The 20,495-nt window shown below is 67.5% G+C and overlaps 9 protein-coding genes across 9 annotated transcripts; 4 read left to right on the plus strand and 5 right to left on the minus strand.

Moving 5' to 3' along the window:
* The first annotated feature begins 106 nt into the window (after positions 1–106).
* PORA (light-dependent protochlorophyllide oxido-reductase chloroplast precursor) lies at positions 107–1,927 on the plus strand. The gene is made up of 2 exons (XM_003057728.1): positions 107–253; positions 574–1,927. The coding sequence occupies exons 1-2, from the start codon at positions 122–124 to the stop codon at positions 1,711–1,713; spliced, it is 1,272 nt and encodes a 423-aa protein (XP_003057774.1). The 5' UTR covers positions 107–121; the 3' UTR covers positions 1,714–1,927.
* On the minus strand, positions 1,926–2,285 carry MICPUCDRAFT_39355 (uncharacterized protein; the record flags this gene model as incomplete). Its single annotated transcript, XM_003058094.1, has 1 exon — positions 1,926–2,285. The coding sequence occupies one exon, from the start codon at positions 2,283–2,285 to the stop codon at positions 1,926–1,928; it is 360 nt and encodes a 119-aa protein (XP_003058140.1).
* Positions 2,286–3,045: 760 nt separating this feature from the next.
* MICPUCDRAFT_16352 (uncharacterized protein) lies at positions 3,046–6,471 on the plus strand (the record flags this gene model as incomplete). Its single annotated transcript, XM_003057729.1, has 2 exons — positions 3,046–3,171; positions 3,283–6,471. The coding sequence occupies 2 exons, from the start codon at positions 3,046–3,048 to the stop codon at positions 6,469–6,471; spliced, it is 3,315 nt and encodes a 1,104-aa protein (XP_003057775.1).
* Positions 6,472–6,579: 108 nt separating this feature from the next.
* Positions 6,580–7,455, minus strand: MICPUCDRAFT_57324 (uncharacterized protein; the record flags this gene model as incomplete). Its single annotated transcript, XM_003058095.1, has 1 exon — positions 6,580–7,455. The coding sequence occupies one exon, from the start codon at positions 7,453–7,455 to the stop codon at positions 6,580–6,582; it is 876 nt and encodes a 291-aa protein (XP_003058141.1).
* Positions 7,456–7,515: 60 nt separating this feature from the next.
* On the minus strand, positions 7,516–8,856 carry MICPUCDRAFT_47060 (uncharacterized protein). Its single transcript, XM_003058096.1, has one exon. The coding sequence runs from the start codon at positions 8,850–8,852 to the stop codon at positions 7,527–7,529; it is 1,326 nt and encodes a 441-aa protein (XP_003058142.1). The 5' UTR covers positions 8,853–8,856; the 3' UTR covers positions 7,516–7,526.
* Positions 8,857–9,473: 617 nt separating this feature from the next.
* On the minus strand, positions 9,474–10,699 carry MICPUCDRAFT_47061 (uncharacterized protein). Its single transcript, XM_003058097.1, has 2 exons — positions 10,439–10,699; positions 9,474–10,070 (listed from the first exon to the last, which is right to left on the minus strand). The coding sequence occupies exons 1-2, from the start codon at positions 10,638–10,640 to the stop codon at positions 9,676–9,678; spliced, it is 597 nt and encodes a 198-aa protein (XP_003058143.1). The 5' UTR covers positions 10,641–10,699; the 3' UTR covers positions 9,474–9,675.
* A 1,712-nt stretch (positions 10,700–12,411) lies between these two features.
* MICPUCDRAFT_57328 (uncharacterized protein) lies at positions 12,412–13,077 on the plus strand (the record flags this gene model as incomplete). The annotated part of the gene is made up of 1 exon (XM_003057730.1): positions 12,412–13,077. One exon carries the CDS (start codon positions 12,412–12,414, stop codon positions 13,075–13,077), a length of 666 nt encoding a protein of 221 aa, XP_003057776.1.
* A 75-nt stretch (positions 13,078–13,152) lies between these two features.
* Positions 13,153–15,582, minus strand: MICPUCDRAFT_16111 (uncharacterized protein; the record flags this gene model as incomplete). Its single annotated transcript, XM_003058098.1, has 5 exons — positions 13,153–13,245; positions 13,927–14,508; positions 14,587–14,665; positions 14,729–14,848; positions 15,014–15,582. The coding sequence occupies 5 exons, from the start codon at positions 15,580–15,582 to the stop codon at positions 13,153–13,155; spliced, it is 1,443 nt and encodes a 480-aa protein (XP_003058144.1).
* Positions 15,583–16,359: 777 nt separating this feature from the next.
* Positions 16,360–20,363, plus strand: MICPUCDRAFT_57330 (uncharacterized protein; the record flags this gene model as incomplete). Its single annotated transcript, XM_003057731.1, has 2 exons — positions 16,360–17,973; positions 18,081–20,363. The coding sequence occupies 2 exons, from the start codon at positions 16,360–16,362 to the stop codon at positions 20,361–20,363; spliced, it is 3,897 nt and encodes a 1,298-aa protein (XP_003057777.1).
* Between the last annotated feature and the right edge of the window lie 132 nt (positions 20,364–20,495).

Here is a 20,495-nt window from a genome sequence, read left to right on the forward strand (position 1 = left end):
TGCAAAAAAGCAACACGTGATAACTCAGATCTCTCTAAGATCGCGGGGATCTTGTCTCGGAAGATCAAAGTTGCGGCTTTCCGCAGATCGTCGTCATTCCCTCGCACGCACGACACGCAAGATGTCCGCTCAAATGTTCGCCTCCTCTACGGTCGCGCGCGCCGCGCCCGTCTCCAAGTTCGGCAAGAAGGCCGACGGCGTCTCCGCGCGCAAGGCGATCGCCCGCGCGCCCATGACGAACCGTCGCGTCCAGGTGAGAGATATTTCAGATTACTTCTCTCGGAAGGGGGTTTTTACGGCGCGCCGATCGCCCCCGCGACGGCGGCCGATATCGACGCGCGCCTCGCTCGATCCGTCCCCGGCGTCCGGGATCGCCCCGTGTGGTGTTTTCGCGCCTCGCGCGCGCGCGCCTCGCTCGTCGCGCGCGCGAACCCGCGCGCGCGCGCGCCGCCGATCGTCCTCGATTGCAAAAGCGAACGAGGATAACATGACATCCCTCGCGCGAGATTATCCAACCCGACCCCCCCGCCGCGCGTCGCCCTGACGCCCTCCCCCCCCCCCGCCCCCCCGCAGACCTCCCCCAAGGCTGCGTTCACCGTCTACGCCGCCGTCACGAAGCTCAAGACCGCGATCGTCACCGGCGCGTCCTCCGGACTCGGGCTGTACACGACGAAGAGCCTGATCGAGAAGGGCGACTACCACGTCGTCATGGCGTGCCGCTCCGTGGAGAAGGCCGAGCGCGAGGCGAAGCGCTTGGGGTTCGACAAGTCCAAGTACACGGTCATGGAGCTCGAGCTCGGTTCCCTGGAGAACGTCCGCTCGTTCGTGAAGAAGTTCCGCGGGAACGGCAAGCTCTGCAAGAACTTGCAAACCTTAATCTGCAACGCCGCCATCTACTACCCGAACGCGGTGGAGCCGACGTTCACCCAGGACGGCTTCGAAGAGACCGTCGGCGTGACCCACCTCGGGCACTTCCTCCTGTCCAACCTCCTCCTCCGCGATCTCGTCGCCGCGGACGACCTCGGGATCGACAAGCGTCTATGCATCGTCGGGTCCGTCACGGCGAACACGAACACGCTCGCCGGGCAGGTGCCGCCGAGGGCTGCCATCGGGGACATGTCCGGGCTCGCGAACGGCCTCAACGGCGACCGCAACAAGGGCGCGATGATCGACGGCGATCGTTTCATCGGCCCCAAGGCGTACAAGGACGCGAAGCTGTGCAACATCCTGACGATCAAGGAGATGAACAGGCGCTGGCACGAGGAGACGGGGATCACGTTCAGCACGATGTACCCCGGGTGCATCGCGGACACGCCGCTGTTCCGCAACCACACCCCGATTTTCCGCTTCCTCTTCCCGCTCATCCAGAAGTACATCACGAAGGGGTACGTCACTATGGAAGAGGCGGGCAACCGGCTCGCGTCCGTGAACAGCGAGCCGCAGTACACGAAGAGCGGCGCGTACTGGGCGTGGAAGGGCGGCGGCGATCAGCTCATGGACAACTACTGGGACAATTCCAACCGCACGGAGGCGTTCGATAACACCCCGAGCAAGGAAGCGGGCGACATGCAGAAGGCGGCGAAGTGCTTCGACCTGTCCGTCGAGGTCGTCGGTCTCAAAGAGAATGAGGTCGGCCCGAAGGCGGGGTCGTACAACTTCCTCAACCTTCTCGGTGGGAACAAGAAGAACTCGAAGACGCCCGTCGCCGCGTGAGCGAGAATTTATCCGACGAATGCGTTCGAGCGAGGAGAAAGAAGGAGACCTCATCGCGCGAGCGATGCGACGATTCGCATCGCGCGCGCGAGATGAGGAGGCGATAAAAATCGTTGAGGGTCGTCGACGTGTCGTCGTCGATTCGATTTGGCTCTGCGGACAGCATCGTTAGAAGCCGTGACATAAACACCACATGTGCATTTTCTTTTCGACTAAAACTCGACCACCTTGGTCTTCTTCTTCTTCTTCGGCTTCCTCTCGCCGTCCCCCCCCGACGCATCTTTACTCCGATTCTTCCCGTCCTTCTCCCCGCCGCTCTTGCGTTTCTTCGAGTAGTCCTTCAACACCTTCTCGCCGTCTTTCGTCTCCCACTCTAGATCCTCGGGCGCGGGCGCGTCGTCGTCGCCGCCGCCGCCGCCCCCGCCCGAGTCGCTCGCGCCGTCGTCGTCCTCCTCCTCGTCGTCCGGCAGCTTCTCCCGCCCTAACGCGTCGCCGATCTCGAAATCGAAATCGTCCTCGAGGTCGTCACCGCCGCCTCGAGGTCGGACCGCGCCGCCGGCCTCGTGTTTCATCCCGGTGTCCGCGTACTTCGACCGCTTCTGCGTCTGCGCGTCTCCCTGAAACGTGCTAAACTTCGGGCACTCCGACGAGATGTGCCCGTCGCCGCCGCATCGCAGGCACTTGTCCCTCGACGGGCAGTCCTTCGCGAGGTGGTCCGTGCCCTTGCAAATCTTACACGCGCCGCCGTTGATGTAGATGCCCTGCTGGTTCTTCGGGCACGCGCGCACGAGGTGCCCGGTCTCGCCGCAGGTGAAGCACACCGCGAACTTAAAGTTGGAGTTCGGGGCCTTGCAATCCCTCGCCGCGTGGTCTTCGCTGCCGCAGTTGTAGCACGTCTTCTTCCCTCGCATGCCGCCGTCCGCGCCGCCTTTCTTCAAGCGGCAGTCCCTGAGCGAGTGCCCGACGCCGCGACAGCCGAAGCATATCAGCTTGCTCTTCCAGATCCCGCCGTCTTTGGAGCCACCGGGGAAGTTTCCTCCGCCGCCCTTTCCGCCGCCGCCGCCGCCGCCCTCGTTCGCCCAACCGCCGCCGCCGCCGCCGCGGCCGCCGGGTTTGCCGTACTTCGCGCGCTTGTAGTCGCGCTTGTTCTGCCGCGCCTCGAACCCCATCTTCGGCGAAGGGAAAGTCCCGCGTCGGCGCGCGCGGAGTGACCGGGACGCGGCCGCCGCGTTCGCATTTTCTCCGGAACTCGTCAGCAGAAAAAGCGGCACCGCGAAGTGCGACTTGGAGTCGTCGTCGACAGGCACACGTCGCCGCGCCACGGCGGTCGTCATGACTTCACCGATCGTCACCGACGCGATTCACAAGCCGGAGCGCGATGCGCGGCTCTATCGCAGGGTCACGTTCCCGAACGGCCTCGAGGCGTGCCTCATAAGCGACCCGTCGTTGGTGCGTCGCGTCGTCAGATCCTCCGCGATCGGTCCGATCGCCCTTCCAACCGTCCACCTAACCAACCGTCCGTCGACACGCGCTGACGCCCTCGCCCACGACGAATCGAACGCGCCGCAGGCGGGGATGCAGACGCCGGAGGACGACAAAGAGCCGATGGACGACGACGGCTCCGAGGAAGGCTCCGAGGAGGGCGCGTCCGAGGAGGGCGCGTCCGGCGAGGAAGACGACGACGACGACGACGACGACGAGGAAGAAGCCGGCGCCGGGATGAAACTCGCCGCGTGCAGCGTCGACTTCAACGTCGGGTTCTTCTCCGACCCGGAGTCCGGGTTCGAGGGGATCTCGCACTTCCTCGAGCACATGGTCTTCATGGGCTCGGAGAAGTACCCCGGGGAGAACCACTTCAGCGACTGGCTCTCGAAGCACTGGGGCAGCGAAAACGCGTGCACGGACTCGGAGCAGACGACGTACTACTTCGACTGCCACCCGAAACACTTGCGAGAGGGTCTGGACATCTTCAGCGGGTACTTCCTGAACCCGCTGCTGAAGATGGACGCGGTAGAGCGAGAAGTCACCGCGGTCGAGTCCGAGTTCGAACGCGTGGTGAACAACGACGCGAGTCGCGTGGAGGCAATCTTAGGTCACGTCGCCGCCGAAGCGCACCCGTACAAAGTCTTCGGCTGGGGCAACAGAGCGTCGCTGACGGAGTCGACGCTGTGGAAGGAAGGGAAGATCCGCGACGCACTGCTGGACCACTGGCGGAAGCACTACCACGCGGGACGGATGTCCATCACGCTCCTCGGCGAGCAGGACCTGGACACGCTGCAAGGTTGGGTCGAGGAGCTCTTCAGGGACATGCGCGCGGACGGCGTCCCGAAGCCGGACTACGCCCTCGCCGGGCCGCCGTACGCGAACGTCCTCCCCATGATGATTCACACGACGCGCGTCGCGGAGGGGAAGCAGCTCGACCTCGTGTTCACCGTCCCTGCGGAGATTCGAAGAGACTACGCGTCGAAGAGCACGGAATACGTTGAGGAGCTGTTAGGGCACGAGGGCAAAGGGAGTCTGTTTTCGCTGTTGAAGTCTAAGGGCTTGGCGGACAGGATCTCCGCGGGCGTCGGCGCGGGAGGGCTCGCGGACACGTCCTGCGCCGCGCTGTTCACGGCGACGATCAAGCTCACGGACGAGGGGTACGAAAAGGTGGACGACGTCGTCGCGTTGTTTTTTCAATACGTCGCGATGATGAAAAAAACCGGCGCGCAGGACTGGTCGTGGAACGAGAACAGAGCCCTGCGGGGGATCGAGTTTCGGTTCAAAGAAGAGGAGTCCGCGGCGGACTACACGGAAGGGATCGCGATGACGATGCGGCGGTATTCGCACGAGGACGTCCTGCGCGGGGATTACCTCTACGCGTCGTACAAGCCGGAGAAGGTGGCGGAGCTCTTGGATTTCATCGCCCCGAGCGCGTGTCTGTACGTCCTCAGCGACCACGGCTTCGACGTGAACCAGCCCGGGGTGGAGCGAGAGAGGTGGTTCAACGTTCCTTTCAAGCGCGCGGAGGTGTGCGCGGAGTCGCTGCGTCGGTGGGAGACGAGCGAGCCGGACGCGGAGCTGCGGTATCCGCCGAGGAACGAGTACATCGCGGAGAACTTCGACATCAAAGGCGGGAGCGCGTCTTGGGCCGCGACCGCCGCGGCCGCGGGCGCAAGCGAGCCGCCGCCGCACCCGCTCGTGACCCCGCCGGAGATTGTCCACGAGTGCGGCGTCATGCGCCTGTGGCACCGTCTCGACGACAAGTTCGACCAGCCGAGGGTGTGCGCGTATTTCCACGTCACCCTCCCCGCGATTGAACCCACCGCGGCGGCGTACGTCGCGGCGGACGTGCTCACGCTGTGCGTGCACGACTCGCTGCAGGACGAGGTGCGGTACCCCGCGGAGCTCGCGAGTTTGAACGCGGGCCTGGACGTCGTCGGGCAGCACACGATGTTATCGTTCACGTTCGACGGGTTCAACGACAAGCTCGGCGAGCTCGTGAAGTCGTACTTTGGCGCCGTGAGCGCGTTCGACGTGAACGAGTCGCGGTTCGAGAAGATCAAAGAGAAACGATTAAAAGACCTGAAGAACTATGGGCTAAAGCCCGGGCGGCAGGCGCGGTCGCTCCTGCACCAGCTCCTGAAAGACCGCGAGGCGTCCGAGCAGTCGAAGATCGACGCGTTGGAGCGCCTCACCTCGGACGCGTTGCGGGCGTTCGCGCGCGCAGCGTGGTCCGCGGCGGCGCACGTGGAGGGCCTCGTCATCGGCAACGTCACCGCGGACGAGGCGTGCGCGATGGGGGAGATGATTCGAGGAACGCTGAAGGGCGGGCCGATCGCGAGGGACGCGTTCCCGACGCGAAGGATAACGATCGTCCCCCCCGGCGACGCTCGGTTCGCGACGCCGACGCAAAACCCGGAGGAGGGCACCAACGTCGTGTACGCGTACTACCAGCACGGCGTCGCGTCGCACGAGCTGCGCGGGATGCATCTGCTCGTGCACCAGCTCATGGCGGAGAAGCTCTTCGATCAGCTGCGGACGAAGGAACAGCTCGGGTACGTCGCGAGCGCGAGCTTGGAGAGCCTGTACGACGTCTACGGGTTTCGAATCACGGTGGAGTCCGCGTTTCACGCGCCGAAATTCGTCGAGGAGCGAATAAACGCGTTTCTTCGCGGGTTCCCGAAGCAGCTCGAGGAGATGGACGAGAGCGAGTACGCGAAGACGCGCCGCTCGCTCGTGGACTCCGTGCTCACGATGGACGTGAGCTTGAGCAGCGAGGCGGACCGGCACTGGACGCACGTGACGAACCAAAAGTACCAGTTTTACCGCGGGCAAATCATCGCGTCCGCGATCAACCAAACCGGGAGACGAGCGGTGATCGACTGGCTGACGAAAAATCTCAACCCGGACGAGCCGTCGTGCCGCCGCGCGACCGTGTTCGTGCACGGGAAGAACCACCCGATCGAGTCGGGGGATTCGTCCTCGCCGCTGCGGGTGGACGACGTCGACGGGCTGAAAGAGAAGTGGGGGCTGCACCCGGCGCAAGGCGACACGACGACCGTGCCGGAGCTGCAGACGCCGCCGGAGGACATGTGCAAGCTGTCGAACACGAACGCGTCGGAGATTTTGAACGCGAAGAGAGCGAGCGCGGCGACCGGGGTCGGGAACCAGTGGGCGCGAAGGGCCGCGGAGCGACGCGCGCAGTGCGCCGCGGGGTGCGCGTGTCTGAAACCGGGCGGCGCCGGCCCGTTCAAGCTCCCGCGACTGCAGTAGACGACGGATACGGATCAGACGTACAGTAGTAGACTAACGAGCACGTCGAACGCGATGGCGAGAGCCGCTATGGGGGTGGTGACTAACACAAAACGTCGCGGTCGCGCTCTACATCTTCGCGCGCGGGTTCGGTTTCTTCTCGCCCTTCCCCTTCCCCGACGACAGCCGCTCGATGACGTTTCCCATCGCCGTCTCGATCGCGGGCTCGTTTAACATCGCCCACCCCCCCCTCGCCTCCTCCGCGATGTACGCCTCCCACTCTTCGCTGAAAGCGCGCACGACGTTCGCTTTCGTCGCCGCGCGCGCGTCGTCGGGGAGCTTCAACAGCGTCGCGAGCGCGCGCTCCGCGGTCGGCAGGAGCGCGGCGTCGCTCGCGGCGAGCTCGTGTATCAGACCGATCCCTTTCGCCTCCGCGGGCGAGAGCAGCGCGCCGCGCAACAGCGCGAGCGTCGCGTCCGCGCGCGACGTGGCGCTCTCCACGAACAGCCTCGCCCAGAACTTCGGGACCGGGATCCCGAGCGCGACTTCGTTCAGCCCGAACGTCCCGTGCGTCGTCTGCGCTCTGTAGTCGCAGCATAAGGACACCGCGCATCCGCCCGCGGGGCACGCGCCTCGGATCGCGCACACGGTCGAGAGCGGCGAGCGCAGGAGCCGGCACAGGAACGTCGTCTGCGTCTTCCAGAATTCGGCGTACCTCGTCGCGGACGTCGACGGCGCGTGGAGCTCGTTGATGTCGTTCCCGGCGGTGAATATCGGCTTCCTGAGGTCGGACGCGAAGACGACGCCGCGTATCGTCGCGTCGTTCTCGAGGTAATCCAGCGTCGCGAGGAGCGATCGCCACAGCGTCAGCGTCATCGAGTTAACGGGCTCGGACGACAGCCACGCGATCGCGTATTCTTTGCCTTTGATGTTCACCCCGCCCGGGTTGGACCGGCGCTCGATTCGGATCCCCGGGGTCGCGGGGGGGGGCGACGGGGGAGGCATCGCGTCGCGCGTTGGTGAATGAAAGAAGTGTTTCGGTCGTGCTACTGTAACGCTCTACTGCTAGTGCTTAGTTACTCTGGTCTTTTACCTTCGAAGGTGACAACTCTGTTGACCGCGTTGCTGTGTTGGTAGGGCGCCAGCGCATCCGTCGCCTTCTCGTCCACCTTCGTCCGCGGCATGTTGTCCAGGTCGACTATCAACATCGGCAGCGTCTTGGGTTTGATCATGTTCAACTGCTCGTCCCCGAACATCCGCATCTGGTCACAGAATTTTTTCCCTCGCAGGAGCCGAGGGAAGAGGTAACCCTGCTTCGCGAATGCCCCCGAGAACGCCGGTTTCTGGGCGAAGAACGAATCCGGATCGTAGTACACGATCCCCGCGTTCACCAGGATGCCGTGGTTATCCGTCGCGGACATCGACACCCGGACCATCATCAGCGATTGGAGGAGGCCCTGGCTCGGATGCAGCGGCGAGTTCTCGTCGATTTCGTGCTTGATGGTCAGCGGCATCGCGGACGTCCACCTGGCCAGCGTGGGCACCGATATCGGCAGGGTCCACGACTTACCGCCACTCGCCACGAGGTTCATGGTGAACTGCAGGTTATACAGGGTAACCGTCGAGTGCCGTATGACCTGCATTCGAACGCTCAAGTCTCGGTCGGAGAGGCACGCGTCTGGCGCGAAGATGACTTGGCGCAAGGGTTTGAGCGCTCGGGCGACGATGACCGCGCCCGCGATGGAGAGCAGGAGCCAGTGGAACCAGCCCTGAATGGCGAGGATCGCCACCTCGATCCCGGACGAGGCTCTCCTACCCGTCCACCCGAAGATGGAGTCCGTGCTGAGCCTCACCGCGGTCAGGCTCAACATCATTTTGCTCCTGAACAGCTCAGCATTTGTCTGGTCATCCGTGAAGCTCTCGGCGATGTCCACCACGAACAGCAGCAACGCGAAGGATACGATCATGAACAGCTCCATCATCACCTCCAGCAGGAGGAACTTCGCGATGGAGAGGTCCACGGTGAGAAGGTGCCAGATGTCCTCTGCTAAAGAGATGCTGAGTGCAGACTCGTCGCCCTCCGCCGCGTTCGCGGCCCTCCACACCTTCTCCTCCACCTCGCTGAGCCTGGAATCGATGGTCTTCCTCTGCATGTCGACGAAGTGGGTCTCGCCTGTGAGACCCTTTTCTAAATCCATGAACCCGTCCCGGTCGACCTCCTGCCACGCTGACTCACTCCAGTCGACATACGACCTGTCCTGCGCATCGCGTTTGACGACGCCGGGGACCTTCAGCCTCTCGCCTTTTTTTAGGTTCTCGGGATGGCACGTGAAGTGTCCATTATCGTAGGGGAGGCCTAGGAAGGCGCGCAGCCGACGCGTGAAGGTGCTCAGCTGAGGCATGGCGACCCGTGCCGTCTTTGAATGACGGGGGAGGCGTCGCGTCGCGCGTTGGTGAATGATGAAAGAATGTTTCGGCTAACCTGTGCGAGGGCCCACGGTAGTTCGGGACTTGTCAACGAACGTCGGTCTCGGATTCGTCAAAACGGCGAAGGGTACTCAAAACGGCAAAGGGTACTTAACTCTAACTTTCCGGGGTCATTCCATGTCTGAACAACGACCAAAAACTAAGCGCCCGAGTAAAATCGGGATTGTGTATCCTTGGGTAAACAATACGAGACTGAATAGTCAGTCTCGGTGTTCCGTAGTATAGTGGTCAGTATCCCACGCTGTCACCGTGGAGACCCGGGTTCAATTCCCGGCGGAGCAGACACATCTTTTGCATTTTTGACCGATGGCTTGACCGCGGAATTTTTTCCGCTGCCGTTTTGCCAAAAGAGACCCTCGCTGCTTGGGCGCGCGCGTCCCGTCGCGCTCTGCCGCGGGAACGGACTCGCTGTCGCCAACACGGCGCGTTCGGTTTCATTTCCGCGCGGAGACGAGCGGCGTCGACGCGGCGCGCGCCGTGGGGACGTGCAGAGGGGATCGAGCACGAACCGATCGATCGCGCTTTTACCATTCGGCGAGGATAGCGAGAGAGCGAACGCGCGGCGGCGCCGTCGTCGAGCACGACTCTCGTCGTCGAGTCGTATAAACAAGCGTCGATCCTCTCCGCTAATAAGTAGAGGCATCTCGCGCAACTAGTACACCCACTCGCGTTTCTCCCGCCGACCGCGCCGCGGTCGCCTGCTCCCTAAAGAATCATCGTGTCCGTCGAAATCGCGACTCACGGCTTGACGACCTTGGTGACCAAGAACCGCGTCATCTGCTGACGGTGACCGTTCTTCCGACGGTAGTGCTTCTTGCGCCGGTACTTGAACACGATCAGTTTCTTATCCTTGAAGTTCTCGAGCACGGTCGCCTCCACTCGAGCCCCCTTCACGTACGGCGCGCCAAACGTCGGCGCGTCGCCGGAGAGCGTCGCGAGGACGCGCTCGAACGCAATCTTCGTCCCGGGCTCCACCCCCTTCAGGGAGTGGCACTCGTAGTACCTTCCCTCGGAGACGAACTGCTGGGACCCGCCGACCTCGACGATGGCGTCCCACGTGGGGGACGCGCCCGTGCTGGGGGGGGTCGCGAAGCCGATCTGGTTCACCGACGCGGTCTGGCCGATCGCGGACGCTGCGAGAGAGAGGCGGGCGCGGGGAGGGAGGGAGAAAAAGGTGTGGCGGTTTAGATAAGGGGCGCGAGGAATGATGCAGGGGGGGTGGGTGGGAGCGCGCGCGCGCGATGAAGACGGCGGGCGCCGGCGAAGCGTGCGAGGCGCGACGACGCGACGCGCGGAAGGTCGTCGTCGCTCGAGAGCGGGAGGACCAACCGCGCGTGCGCGCGCGCCTCGCGGCGACGCGCGGCGCGCGCGCCTCGCACGATTCCACCAGGGACGGCCACGCTTCAGGGTTTCAGGGTTTGGTGGGTTCGTTTGCGAATCCGCGCGCGGAATCGACGCCGACGACGGGTCCGCGACGCGAATCACGGGCGACTCGACGCACCTGAGATGCAGAGACCACCGCGGGACTGCTTGCGCGTCGCGGGGGCGCCGAGGGACATCGCGCAGAACGCGTCGCCCAGGGCCGCTTTCCCGGAAAGCGCGGAAGCGCCCATGAACGCAGGTTTCGCGGAGACGGGCGCCGCCGTCGAACGCGTCGCGCGCGCGGGCGCGACCGCGGAGAGAGTCGCCATCACGGCCGACATCGTTACGTTACACGCGACGTGCGTACGCGTGCGGGGTGCGAAGCAGGCTCGCGCTCGCGTTCGCTCGTAATGCCGCGTCGTCGGCGACGTCGACGCGTCAAGTTAGCCGGCGAAAAACTCTCATGCGAGAGCGATTCCATACTGTACAAAAAAAGTTCACCGGTCAGTTGAAAGGGGAAGCCATCAAATGTTGAAACCGGGAGATGGGTGAAAAACGTTTGTATAGAACGCGCCTGCCTGAGCGAAAAAGTTCACTTGCTGACAAAACTCGCTCCGAGGCAACTCTCACTCGTCGCCGCGCGCCCCCCTCTCGCGCGCCACGAGAGCACGCGTCATGACGGCCGCGGCCGTCGCGCCCGTCGCGCGCGCGACATCGCGCGCGCCCGCGCCTCCGCCTCGCGGTCCCTCTCGCGGCGCCGTCCGCGCGGGGGTCGCTCGCCGTCGCCGCCGCCTCCTCCGCGCGTCGGCGGTCCCGGAATCGTCGTCGTCGTCGTCGGACGGCGGCTTCGGCGCGGGCGTCGGCTCGAGCGCGACGACGTCGAACCCCCTGGACGACCACGTCCCCATCGACCGCTTCTACCCGGGCCTGCGTCAGCTCCACGCCTCCCCGGACGTCTTCGTCGTGGACGGGTTCCTCTCCGACGCCGAGTGCGACTCCATCGTCGCCGCCGCGAAGACGCGCGCGATGGACCAGTCGCCCGTCGTGTACGCGGGATGGACGAACGACGTCGGCGACGTCGTGAGCACCGTCGCGCGCGGGCCCGCGATATGGGGCGCGACGCTCGCGATGCTCGCGACGTCGTCGACGCGCGGCCCCGGAGGCGCGTCTCATCTCATCACACTGACTGGTCCCCATACGACCCCGTTCGCGTGGTGCTCGCCGTTTCTTAAGGACTTTCCACCCGGCGTTTCGATCCCCGCCTTCGACGCCTTTCAACTCCGCTTCTGACGCCTTTGAACTCCACCCCGACGTTCGCTCGTATGGACAATTACCCTCAGTCGGGACGCTGGGCGCGGGCGCGCTCGCGTACGCCGCGATCGTCGCCGCCGCCGCCGCGGGCGCGCGCAATCGCGTCGAGGCGAAGGAAAAAGAGCTCCAGGGCATGCGCACGAGCACGTCGTGCGTCCTCGACGGCGGCAGCGACGGCGAGCGCGCGTACGTGCGGAACGCCAAGGCGCTCATGTGCGGCTGCGACAGCGACACGTTCGAGGCGCCGACGGTGATTCGATACGAACCGGGGCAGCGACTCGCGCCGCACTTCGACGCCAACAGAGGCGCGGACGTCGAGGACGCGAACCGCGGCGGGCAGACGCTCGTGACGATGATCGCGTACTTGAACGACGCGGGCGACGGGGTGACGCGGTTCGGACGGTTGAACGGCGGCGGGGGTGGGGCGGGCGGCGGCGGCGGCGGTGGGTTGGAGGTGGCGCCGAAGAAGGGGTCGTGTTTGGTATTTTTCCCCGCGACGCGGTCGGGCGCGTTCGACGACCGCGTGGAGCACGAGGGCGCGGAGGCGGGGGAGGAGAAGTGGATCTGTCGGATATGGCGGCACGCGAACGAGGTGCGGCCGCCGTTCGGGCTTCCGAGGGGGTACCAGCCGTGAGGGTGCGGCGACGCGTAGCGAGCTGCTGACTTGTCGCGCGGTAAAGTAGCTGAGAGGAAGTTGGTTTTTGTTCATCCGATCTCGGATAAAGCGAGTGGACGACGACGCGGCGTCGGCGTCTGGGCCACTCCGCGCGCGCGCGTCCGCACGCGCTCGTCTCGATCACGATGTCCGCCGTCTGCGCCGCCGCGCCGCCCGCGCCGCCCGCGCGCCATCGCGCGCGCGCGTCCCGCGCGACTCGCGGCGCCGCGCCTCCCGCGCCCGCGCGTCGTCGTCGTCGTCATCGCGAGTGGACGACGACGTCCTCGACGTCGTCGTCGTCGTCGTCTGACCCGCGCTCGCTCGTCGTCGCCCGCGCGGAGTTCGCGCAGATCGACGCGGAGTCCGAGGACGCCCCCGGCGGCGTCGCGGAGGGCCGCTTCGGCCCGGACGCGATCCTCATGGTCGGCTTCACCGCGGAGGAGACGACGCGATGGCGCGCGGAGCTGGACGACATCGAGGCTGAGTTCGTGAAGCTCGTGACGTGCACGACCGCGATGGCGTCCGGCGCGCTCGGCGCCGCGCTGGAGGCGACGCAGGACGACCCCGCCGCGGTCGCGGCGTCGAGCGAGGCGTACGACGAGAACGGGCGGGTCATGATCTTCTCCGGGATGATCGGCGGCGAGGTCGTGGCGCTGGTGGACCTGTGGAGGGAGACCGGGTTGGACGACACGCTCTTCGCGTGCCTCGTGCCAAACAACGAAAACTCCGACGTCGCGGGGTTGGTGAGCGAGATCGCGGACGATCACCGGGAGATGCTCGCGAAGGTCGCCGCGGAGCGAGAGGGGAAGTGACCGAGGAGAGGAGGAGGACGCGCGCGGCGAGCGAGCGAGCGACAGCGCGTGTCTATTCGACGCGTCGGCGGCGCGTCACCAACGTTTCCCTCGTCCTCCGCGCCCGCGTCCGCCGCCCCTCCCGCCGCCCCTCCCGCCGCCTTTCCCGCCTTTCCCGCCTTTCCCCGCCTTGTACGTCGCCACCGGCGGTCGGTCCTTGTAATACCCCAACCCTCGCGGCCCTCTCTTGAACGCGTACCCTCGCTTCGCGCCCGCGAACTTTTTCGACGGCGCGAACTCCGCCTCCTCGCGCGGGATCGAAAACACGCTGCTCTTCTTCGTCGGCGCCGCCGCCGGCGTCTTCGCGGACGTCGACTTGGGCGCGTTCGCGTCGACGTAGTACCCCACGCCGTCGGGCCCTCGCTTGAAGTAGTACCCGGGCTTGGCGCCGGCGAACTTCTTGGAAGGGATGAACGCCGCCGCCGCCGCCGCCGCGGGCGCCGCCGCCGCGGGCGCCGCCGCGGGCGCGGGCGCGGCTTTCGTCTTCTTCGCCGTTTTCGCCGCGTCCTCGGGGCGCTCCTGGAGCTCGCGCGCGCGCTTCTTCTCGCTCGCTTTCTTCGGCGGCGGCGGCGCGGGCTCGGACTCGGACTCGGACTCGGACTCGGACTCGGACTCGGACTCTTCGTCCAACTCCGCGTCGTCGTCCTCCGACTCGTCCTCGGACTCGTCCGTCGCCGTCTCCATCTCTTCCTCGGACTCGGACTCGGACTCGGACTCTTCCTCGGACTCGGACTCGTCGTCCCCCTCCTCGTCGTCCTCCTCCTCGACCGGCGGCGGCGCGTCCGCCCCCGCCGCGATCGCCGCGCCGACCTTCGCCAGCGCCTCCAAGTTTGGATCCACGAAGTGCCCCCCTTTCCTCAGCAACTTCACGAGGTCCGGCGCCGTCGGCGCCATGTTCCGCGTGAAGAAAGTCAACGCCGCGCCGCGACGCCCCGCCCGCCCCGCCCTGCCGACTCTGTGCGCGTACTGCTCCACGCTGCCGGGCATGTCCCAGTTCACGACGTGTTCCAGACCGGTGATGTCCAGGCCTCGCCCGGCGACGTCCGTCGCGACGAGCACGGGGCACTTCCCGCTCTTGAAGTCCCCGAGCGCGAGCTCGCGCTTCTCTTGCTTCATCTCCCCGTGGAGCGTGCCGGTTTTCTCGCCGTGGCGTCTGAGCATGTCCCCGACGAAGTTCACCGTCTTGATTCGGTTCGCGAACACCAAGACGCGCGACCGGCTCCGCCCGTCGTTCTTCCGCAGCTCCGTGATGTGCTTCAGGAGCTTCCTGCCCTTCTTGTGCTCCGCGCACACGTGCACGGTCTGGTCCACGTTGGAGACACCGCGCGCGCCGCCGTCGCCGTCGCCGGCTTTGCCCCCCGCGGCGACCGCGACGGTCGCCTCGTTCGATCGCTTCCCGCCCTTCTCCGACGCGTCCGCGGCTTCGATCTTCACGATCGCGGGTCTAGGCGCGAGCCACGCCTTCGCGACCGCGCGCACGGTCTTCGGGAACGTCGCGCTGAACAGCAGCGTCTGCCGTCCCGGCCTCGACCCGAGCCCGGCGGCGGCTCTCTTCCCGTCGTCGCCCGCCGCCGGCGCCGCGCCGTCGCGTTCGTTCGCCGGCAGCCCCGACCCGCGGAGCTTCTCGAGCTGCTCCGCGAACCCCAGCGCGAGCATGCGGTCCGCCTCGTCCAGCACGAGCAAACGCGCGCGCTCCAACCCCAGCGCGCCGCTCTCCGTCGTCGCGAGCAACCTAATGTCGGGGTGGAGTTGAAAGGCGTCAGAAGCGGAGTTGAAAGGCTTCGCGGTCGGGGATTGAAAGCGAGGGGTGGGCGGAGAGAGACGACGGCAAAAGTTCTTAAGAAATGGCGTTCACCACGCCAACGCGGTCGTATGGGGACCAGTGTACAGAACGCACCTCCCCGGGGTCCCCACGACGAGCAACGCCAACGACGACGGCTGCGCGAGCTCCTCCTCTTGCTCCGCCTGGCTCGCGCCGCCGTAGACGGCGACGCAACGCACCGGCGCCGCGCGTTTCAGTTTCCGACACACCGTCGCGACTTGCATCGCGAGCTCGCGCGTCGGCGTGATCACGAGCGCGGACGGTCGCCCGCGCGGGTCTCTCTTCGCGCGGGGGAAATCGCGCGCGTCGCGCAACGCGAACTCGACGGCGGGGAGTAAGTACGCCAGCGTCTTTCCCGAGCCCGGCGGCGCGATCCCAAGGACGTCTCTCCCCTCGCAGCACGGCGGCCAGCACTCGCGCTGGATCGGCGTCGTGCCTCGGTTGTGTCCGAGCGTTTTGAGCGCGTCGGCGAAGTAGTCCGGCACCGCCGCGGCGTCGTCGGCGTCGGCGTCGGCGTCGGCGTCGGATCGCGATTCGTCGTCGTCGGACTCGGAGACGTCCGAGCCGCCGCCGCCTCCGCCGCCGCCGCCGCCGCTCGCGCCCGGGCTCTTGATCTTCGACAGCGGCTTCGCGGCGCCGCGCATCTTCTTCGCGGCCATCTTCTCTCTCAGCGCCCTCGCCGCTCTCTTCAGCTTCTCCTGCTTTTTCCGCTCGCGTCGCTCCTCGGCGGCGCGGACGTCGTCCTGCTCGCGCAGCTTCGGCGGCAGCGGCGGGTCCTTCGCGCACATCCCGCGCTGCTTCCTCGGCACGGTCTTCCCGCCGCGGATGCGCTTCCCGTCCTCGGTCTTCCGCGACATCCGCTTGCTGTTCTTCCTCCCCTGCTTCCGCTCCTTGAAGTCGACCGTCATCGCGCCGGGCGGCGTCGAGTCGAGTCGATCGTCAGCTCCGACGTGCGTCGGCGGCGGTGTCGATCGTGCCGACGGCGGCGGCCGCGCGCGCGGAGAAGGCGGACGACCGCGCGCGAGTGCCGGGACGCGCGCGGCGCGTCGACCGTCGTCGGTTCGAGCGCGGTTCGCCGAGTCGACGACGCGCGCGGGTCGCGCGCGGGGACGGCGTAGGGCGCGCGGCGGCGTGTGACGGCCGCGCGTCGCTGTCGGAGCCATTTCGTTCGTCGCGTCGCGTCGTCGCGTGCTGCGCTCGGAAAAAGTCGTTGTCACCGCTCGTCGGATTTGAACAGTCTGTCGCCCGACTCCTTCACTTCGACGCGCGCGCGAGGCGAGGACGCGCGCTCGAGCGCTCCGCCGCGCGCATGACCACCCCGGAGACGTCCGTCGCCGAGCGGTAGCGGCGAGTATCGCGCTCGGGGACGCGGCGTTCGCACGTCGACGCCGCGCCATCTGAGACCATCACGAGACAGCTAGATGAGCGACTACCGGCGATGGCAGCGCCCCGAGCCGCCGTCCGCGCCCGTCGCGCCCGCGCCGACGCGACGGGAGGAACCGCGCGACGACGGAGCGCCGGCGGAGCGTTTCCCCGCGTACTTGCCGTACGTCCACGTCGCGAGCCCGCGGTCGCGGCGGCGCGAGGAGAACCGCCCGCCGCGCGCCGCGGACGACGACGACGCGCGCGCGGAGACGATGCGCCTCGCGGTGCGCGCTCGGAAGGAGCGCATGATGCGCGTCGCGCGCGAAGACCAGCGGCGGTCGACGTATCGCGCGCTCACGACGCGCGCGCCGCTGTCGGACCTCACGTACATGGCGCCGCCGAATCCGCCGTCGCGCGCGGTCGCGGACGACCTCGCCGCGGTCGCGACGACGGCGGCGGCGGCGGCGGCGGCGGGCGTCGAGCGCGCGCGATTCGCGGCGGCGGCGACGAGCGCGAGCGCGAGGTACGACGCGCTCGGTCTGTCCGACACGAGCCTGGCGCGGGTCGCGAGGGCGTGGGACGAGCGACGCGCCGCGGAGGAGGAAGCGACCGACGACGCGGCGAGGAGGACGCGCGAGGAGGAAGCGAGCGGCGGGGCGAGAGACGACGAGACCGCGACCGCCGCCGCGACGCGGGACCCTCGCGCCGCCGATGACGCCGACGCCGAAGCCGCCGCCGCGGCGAAAGCCGACGCGCCGTCGTCGCTCGTCGAAGACACCGCGCGCGATTTCGAGCTCGAGGTGGAGATGCGCGCGATGCCGTACGACCGACGCATGGGCCCCGGCCACGGCGCCGTCGCGCGAGAATTTGAGCGACGGCGACTGCGACGCGAACGCGACGCCGCCGCGACGCGGTGCGAGCTGTGCGACGCGCGCGAGCCGCACGGCGCGGCGCGTTGCGCGTTCACGCTCGGTCTCGTGCGCGGCGCCGGCGGCGAGCGCGCGGGCGGGACGTCGCTCGCGAGGAAGCTTCACGACGCGCGAGGCGACGCGATTTCGGAAATTTGGTCGAGAGCGGACGAGGACTGCGGCTTTCGCTCGAGAGAGGCGCTGACGTCGCTGAAACTGGACGGCAAAGGGATCGATATCGTCCCACGCTTCGGCGAGGCGGGCGCGCTGCCGAACATCGCGGAGCTGTCCATGTGCAAGAATTCGATCAAGCGGCTGCCCGCGAAGCTCGACCGGTTTTTACCCAACCTCGCGCGTCTTCGCGTCTCGAGAAACGCGCTCGAGGGCGCGTTGTCCGACGCCGTGGGGCGCCTGACGAAGCTCACGACGCTCGAGCTCGACGGGAACGATCTCACGGCTTTGCCGAGAGACCTCTCCGGCCTTGTCTCGCTCGTGGAGCTGAACGTGTCCAAGAACAAGCTGAGCGCGTTTCCGCCGTCCATCGGAAAGTGCGCGTCGCTTCGCGTCGTCAACGCCAACGACAACGCGTTGACGTCGCTCCCGTCCGAGTTTTTCACCGGGTGCGTCGCGCTCGAGGAGTTCTGGTGCCGCGGCAACCGCCTGGAAGCCCTCCCGGACGCGCTCGCGGACGCCGCCGCGCTGAGAAAGCTCGACGTCGGCGCGAACGCGCTCGCGTCGTTCCCCGACGTCGCGATGCTTCAGGTGCGTTCTATACAAACGTTTTTCACCCACCGCTCGGTTTCAACATTTGATCGCGTGGGTCCCTTTCAACTGACCGGTGATTTTTTTTTGTATGGAATGGCCCTCAGCGCTTGGAGGCGCTGTGGGCTTCGAACAACGCGCTGACGGCGCCGCCGCCGGGTCTCCCCGGGTGCGTCTCTCTTCGGCTGCTGTGCCTGGACGGGAACCGAATGCGGACGTTCGGGACCGCCGCGCACGGGATCGACCTGTGCGAGTCCCTGCGCGCGATATCCGCGCGCGATAACGGGATGCGAACGCTCGGGAGGGAGATGTGCCGATCCGACGAGCTCGCGGGTTCGCTCAAAGAGCTGGACCTGCGAGGGAACGAACTGAGGAGGCTGCCCGCGGCGGTCGGGCGGCTTCGCGCGCTGTTTTCGTGCCGCGTGTTCGACGAGCGCGACGCGAGACGGGGAGGGAGGGAGCGCGGCGCGCGCGACGGCGTCGGAGGACGGTTCCCGTCGCCGTCTCGCATCGCGCGAACGCGCGACGACGACGACGGCGACGGCGGCGGCGGCGACTACCTCGCCGCGGACGCGCGCCGTCTGTTCGAGACGTTGTCCCTCCCCGACGCGCTGGACTACCTCGAGCAGCTCGACGTCGAGCTCGAGGAGTGCCGCGACTGGGCCCCCGGCGCGCGAGAGCGCCCGCTCGCGGACGGAGGCGCGAGACGCCGCCGCGCGAGTTTCGGCGACGTCTCGGAGCTCGCCTCGGCCGCCGCCGCGACCGCCGCGGCATCGCTCGCGAAACGCCGCGGCGCGTCCGCGTCCGCGTCCGCGTCCGCGAAGACGAAGATATTCGGACCCGCGGTCGTCCCGCGCGGCCCGAAGCCGACGACGCGGGACGTGCGAAAGGGAGAAGAGCTCGCCCGCGCGATGGAGACGCTGCGACGCGCGCCGATATTTGACGCGTTGGACGACGGCGAGATTTCCCTCCTCGTGAACAACGGGTTCGCGACGCGCGCGTACGCCCCCGGCGCCGCGATCGAGTCGTCCTGGGGCGACGAGCGCGACGACGACGGCGGCGTCGTCGACTGGAGGGACGCGTGCCGGATGCTCATCGTCACGCGAGGCACCGTGGAGGTGTCGCCGCGTCGCGACGCGTCGCGACGAAAAGGCGGCGGCTCGCGGTCGCTCGCTGCGCGCGTTCGCCGCGCCGGCGACGTCGCCGCGCACGGCGTCTCCTGCGGCGGCGACGCGCGAGAGACGCGCTTCGCGCGCGTCGGCGGCGCGGTCGGCGCGATGTCGATGCTCACCGGTGCGCCCGAGCCCGCGGACCGCAGAGCGGGCTCGGGGGAGCCCCTTGAGGTTGTGGTCCTCACCGCGCGCGCGATGGACTTCGCGCTCGTAAACTCGAGACGCGCGCGGGACGTCGTCGCGCGCGCGATATCGCTCGCGAAGCTCGTGGACGCGTCCGCGTCCGCGGACGTCGACGCGGTCGTCCGGTCGATCGGCGAACGCGCGGTCGCGCGCGTGACGGCGCGGCTGGCGGCGTCCATGGACGCGCATTTCGGTCGCCGCGCGACCGCCGCCGGTATCGGCGATTCATCAGTCGCGGCGCATCGCGACGGCGCGACGTTGTGGGCGCTCGCGCGGACGATCATCGCGTGCGATCGATGGGCGCGCGCGCTGTCGCGCGTGGACGTGTTTCGGTCGTTGACGTTCGCGGAGCGGCGCGTCGCGCTGCGCGCGGGCCGACCGACCGTGAAGCGCTACGTCCTCGGCCGGAGGGTGTACGCCGAGGGCGACGCCGCGCGCGGCGGCGGCGGCGACGACGACGACGACGACGCGTCGTCGTGTCTCTTCGTTCTCCTCTCCGGGTCGCTCAGCGTGTACGCGGACACCGCGCCGACGCCGCCACTGGACGTCGTGAACCGCGCGCGCCGCGACGTGCTCCTCGAGTCGTCGCGGCTGTCGTACGCGGGCGGGAAGACCACGCTCGGGTCGCGGTCGAAGGCGCCGTCGCCGCGCGCGCCCGCGGCGCCGGCGAGGGTAAAGATCGGGACGATATCCCCCGGCGGCGTGTTCGGCGAGGAGACCGCGCTCGCGGGGAAACCTCGCGCGTACACCGTCGTGTGCGCGGAAGAGGACGCGACCGCGCTCGCGATCCCGTCGCGCGCGTTCGTCGAGGTCGTGCGGGCGCGTCCGTCGCTCGCGGACGTCTTCGCGAGGTTGACGGCGTGGCGCCGAGCGGAGGTCGAGGCGGAGGCGACGGCGGCGGCGGCGGCGGCGGCGGCCGCCGCGGAGGGCGGCGCGGCGCGGAAGAGGGTGAGCGTGACGGTGACGCCGCCGTCCGTGGCGGAGATCGTCGCCTTGGGCGATCGCGTCGCCGCGTTCGCGGGGTTGCGCGGGTGAGCGTCGCGCGCGCCGGCGCCCGTCCGCCGTTGGACTGCTAGGTAGATTTTATCATAGACGAAGCGCGATTCGATACACGTGGTGTAGACTGTCACTGACAAGCGCAGAAGCACATTCGCGCGCTGACGCGCT

This window comes from Micromonas pusilla (assembly GCF_000151265.4).
Source record: "Micromonas pusilla CCMP1545 genomic scaffold MICPUCscaffold_4, whole genome shotgun sequence".
NCBI classification, from domain to species: Eukaryota; Viridiplantae; Chlorophyta; class Mamiellophyceae; order Mamiellales; family Mamiellaceae; genus Micromonas; species Micromonas pusilla.

Excerpts from the sequence above, each read along its gene's own strand:
- MICPUCDRAFT_47060 (XM_003058096.1), bottom strand. The coding sequence starts at position 8,852 with ATGCCTCAGCTGAGCACCTTCACGCGTCGGCTGCGCGCCTTCCTAGGC.
- MICPUCDRAFT_47061 (XM_003058097.1), bottom strand. The coding sequence starts at position 10,640 with ATGTCGGCCGTGATGGCGACTCTCTCCGCGGTCGCGCCCGCGCGCGCG. Across the intron at positions 10,071-10,438 it reads CGGTGGTCTCTGCATCTCAG|CGTCCGCGATCGGCCAGACC; the intron begins GTGCGTCGAGTC and ends TCTCTCTCGCAG.
- PORA (XM_003057728.1), top strand. The coding sequence starts at position 122 with ATGTCCGCTCAAATGTTCGCCTCCTCTACGGTCGCGCGCGCCGCGCCC. Across the intron at positions 254-573 it reads TGACGAACCGTCGCGTCCAG|ACCTCCCCCAAGGCTGCGTT; the intron begins GTGAGAGATATT and ends GCCCCCCCGCAG.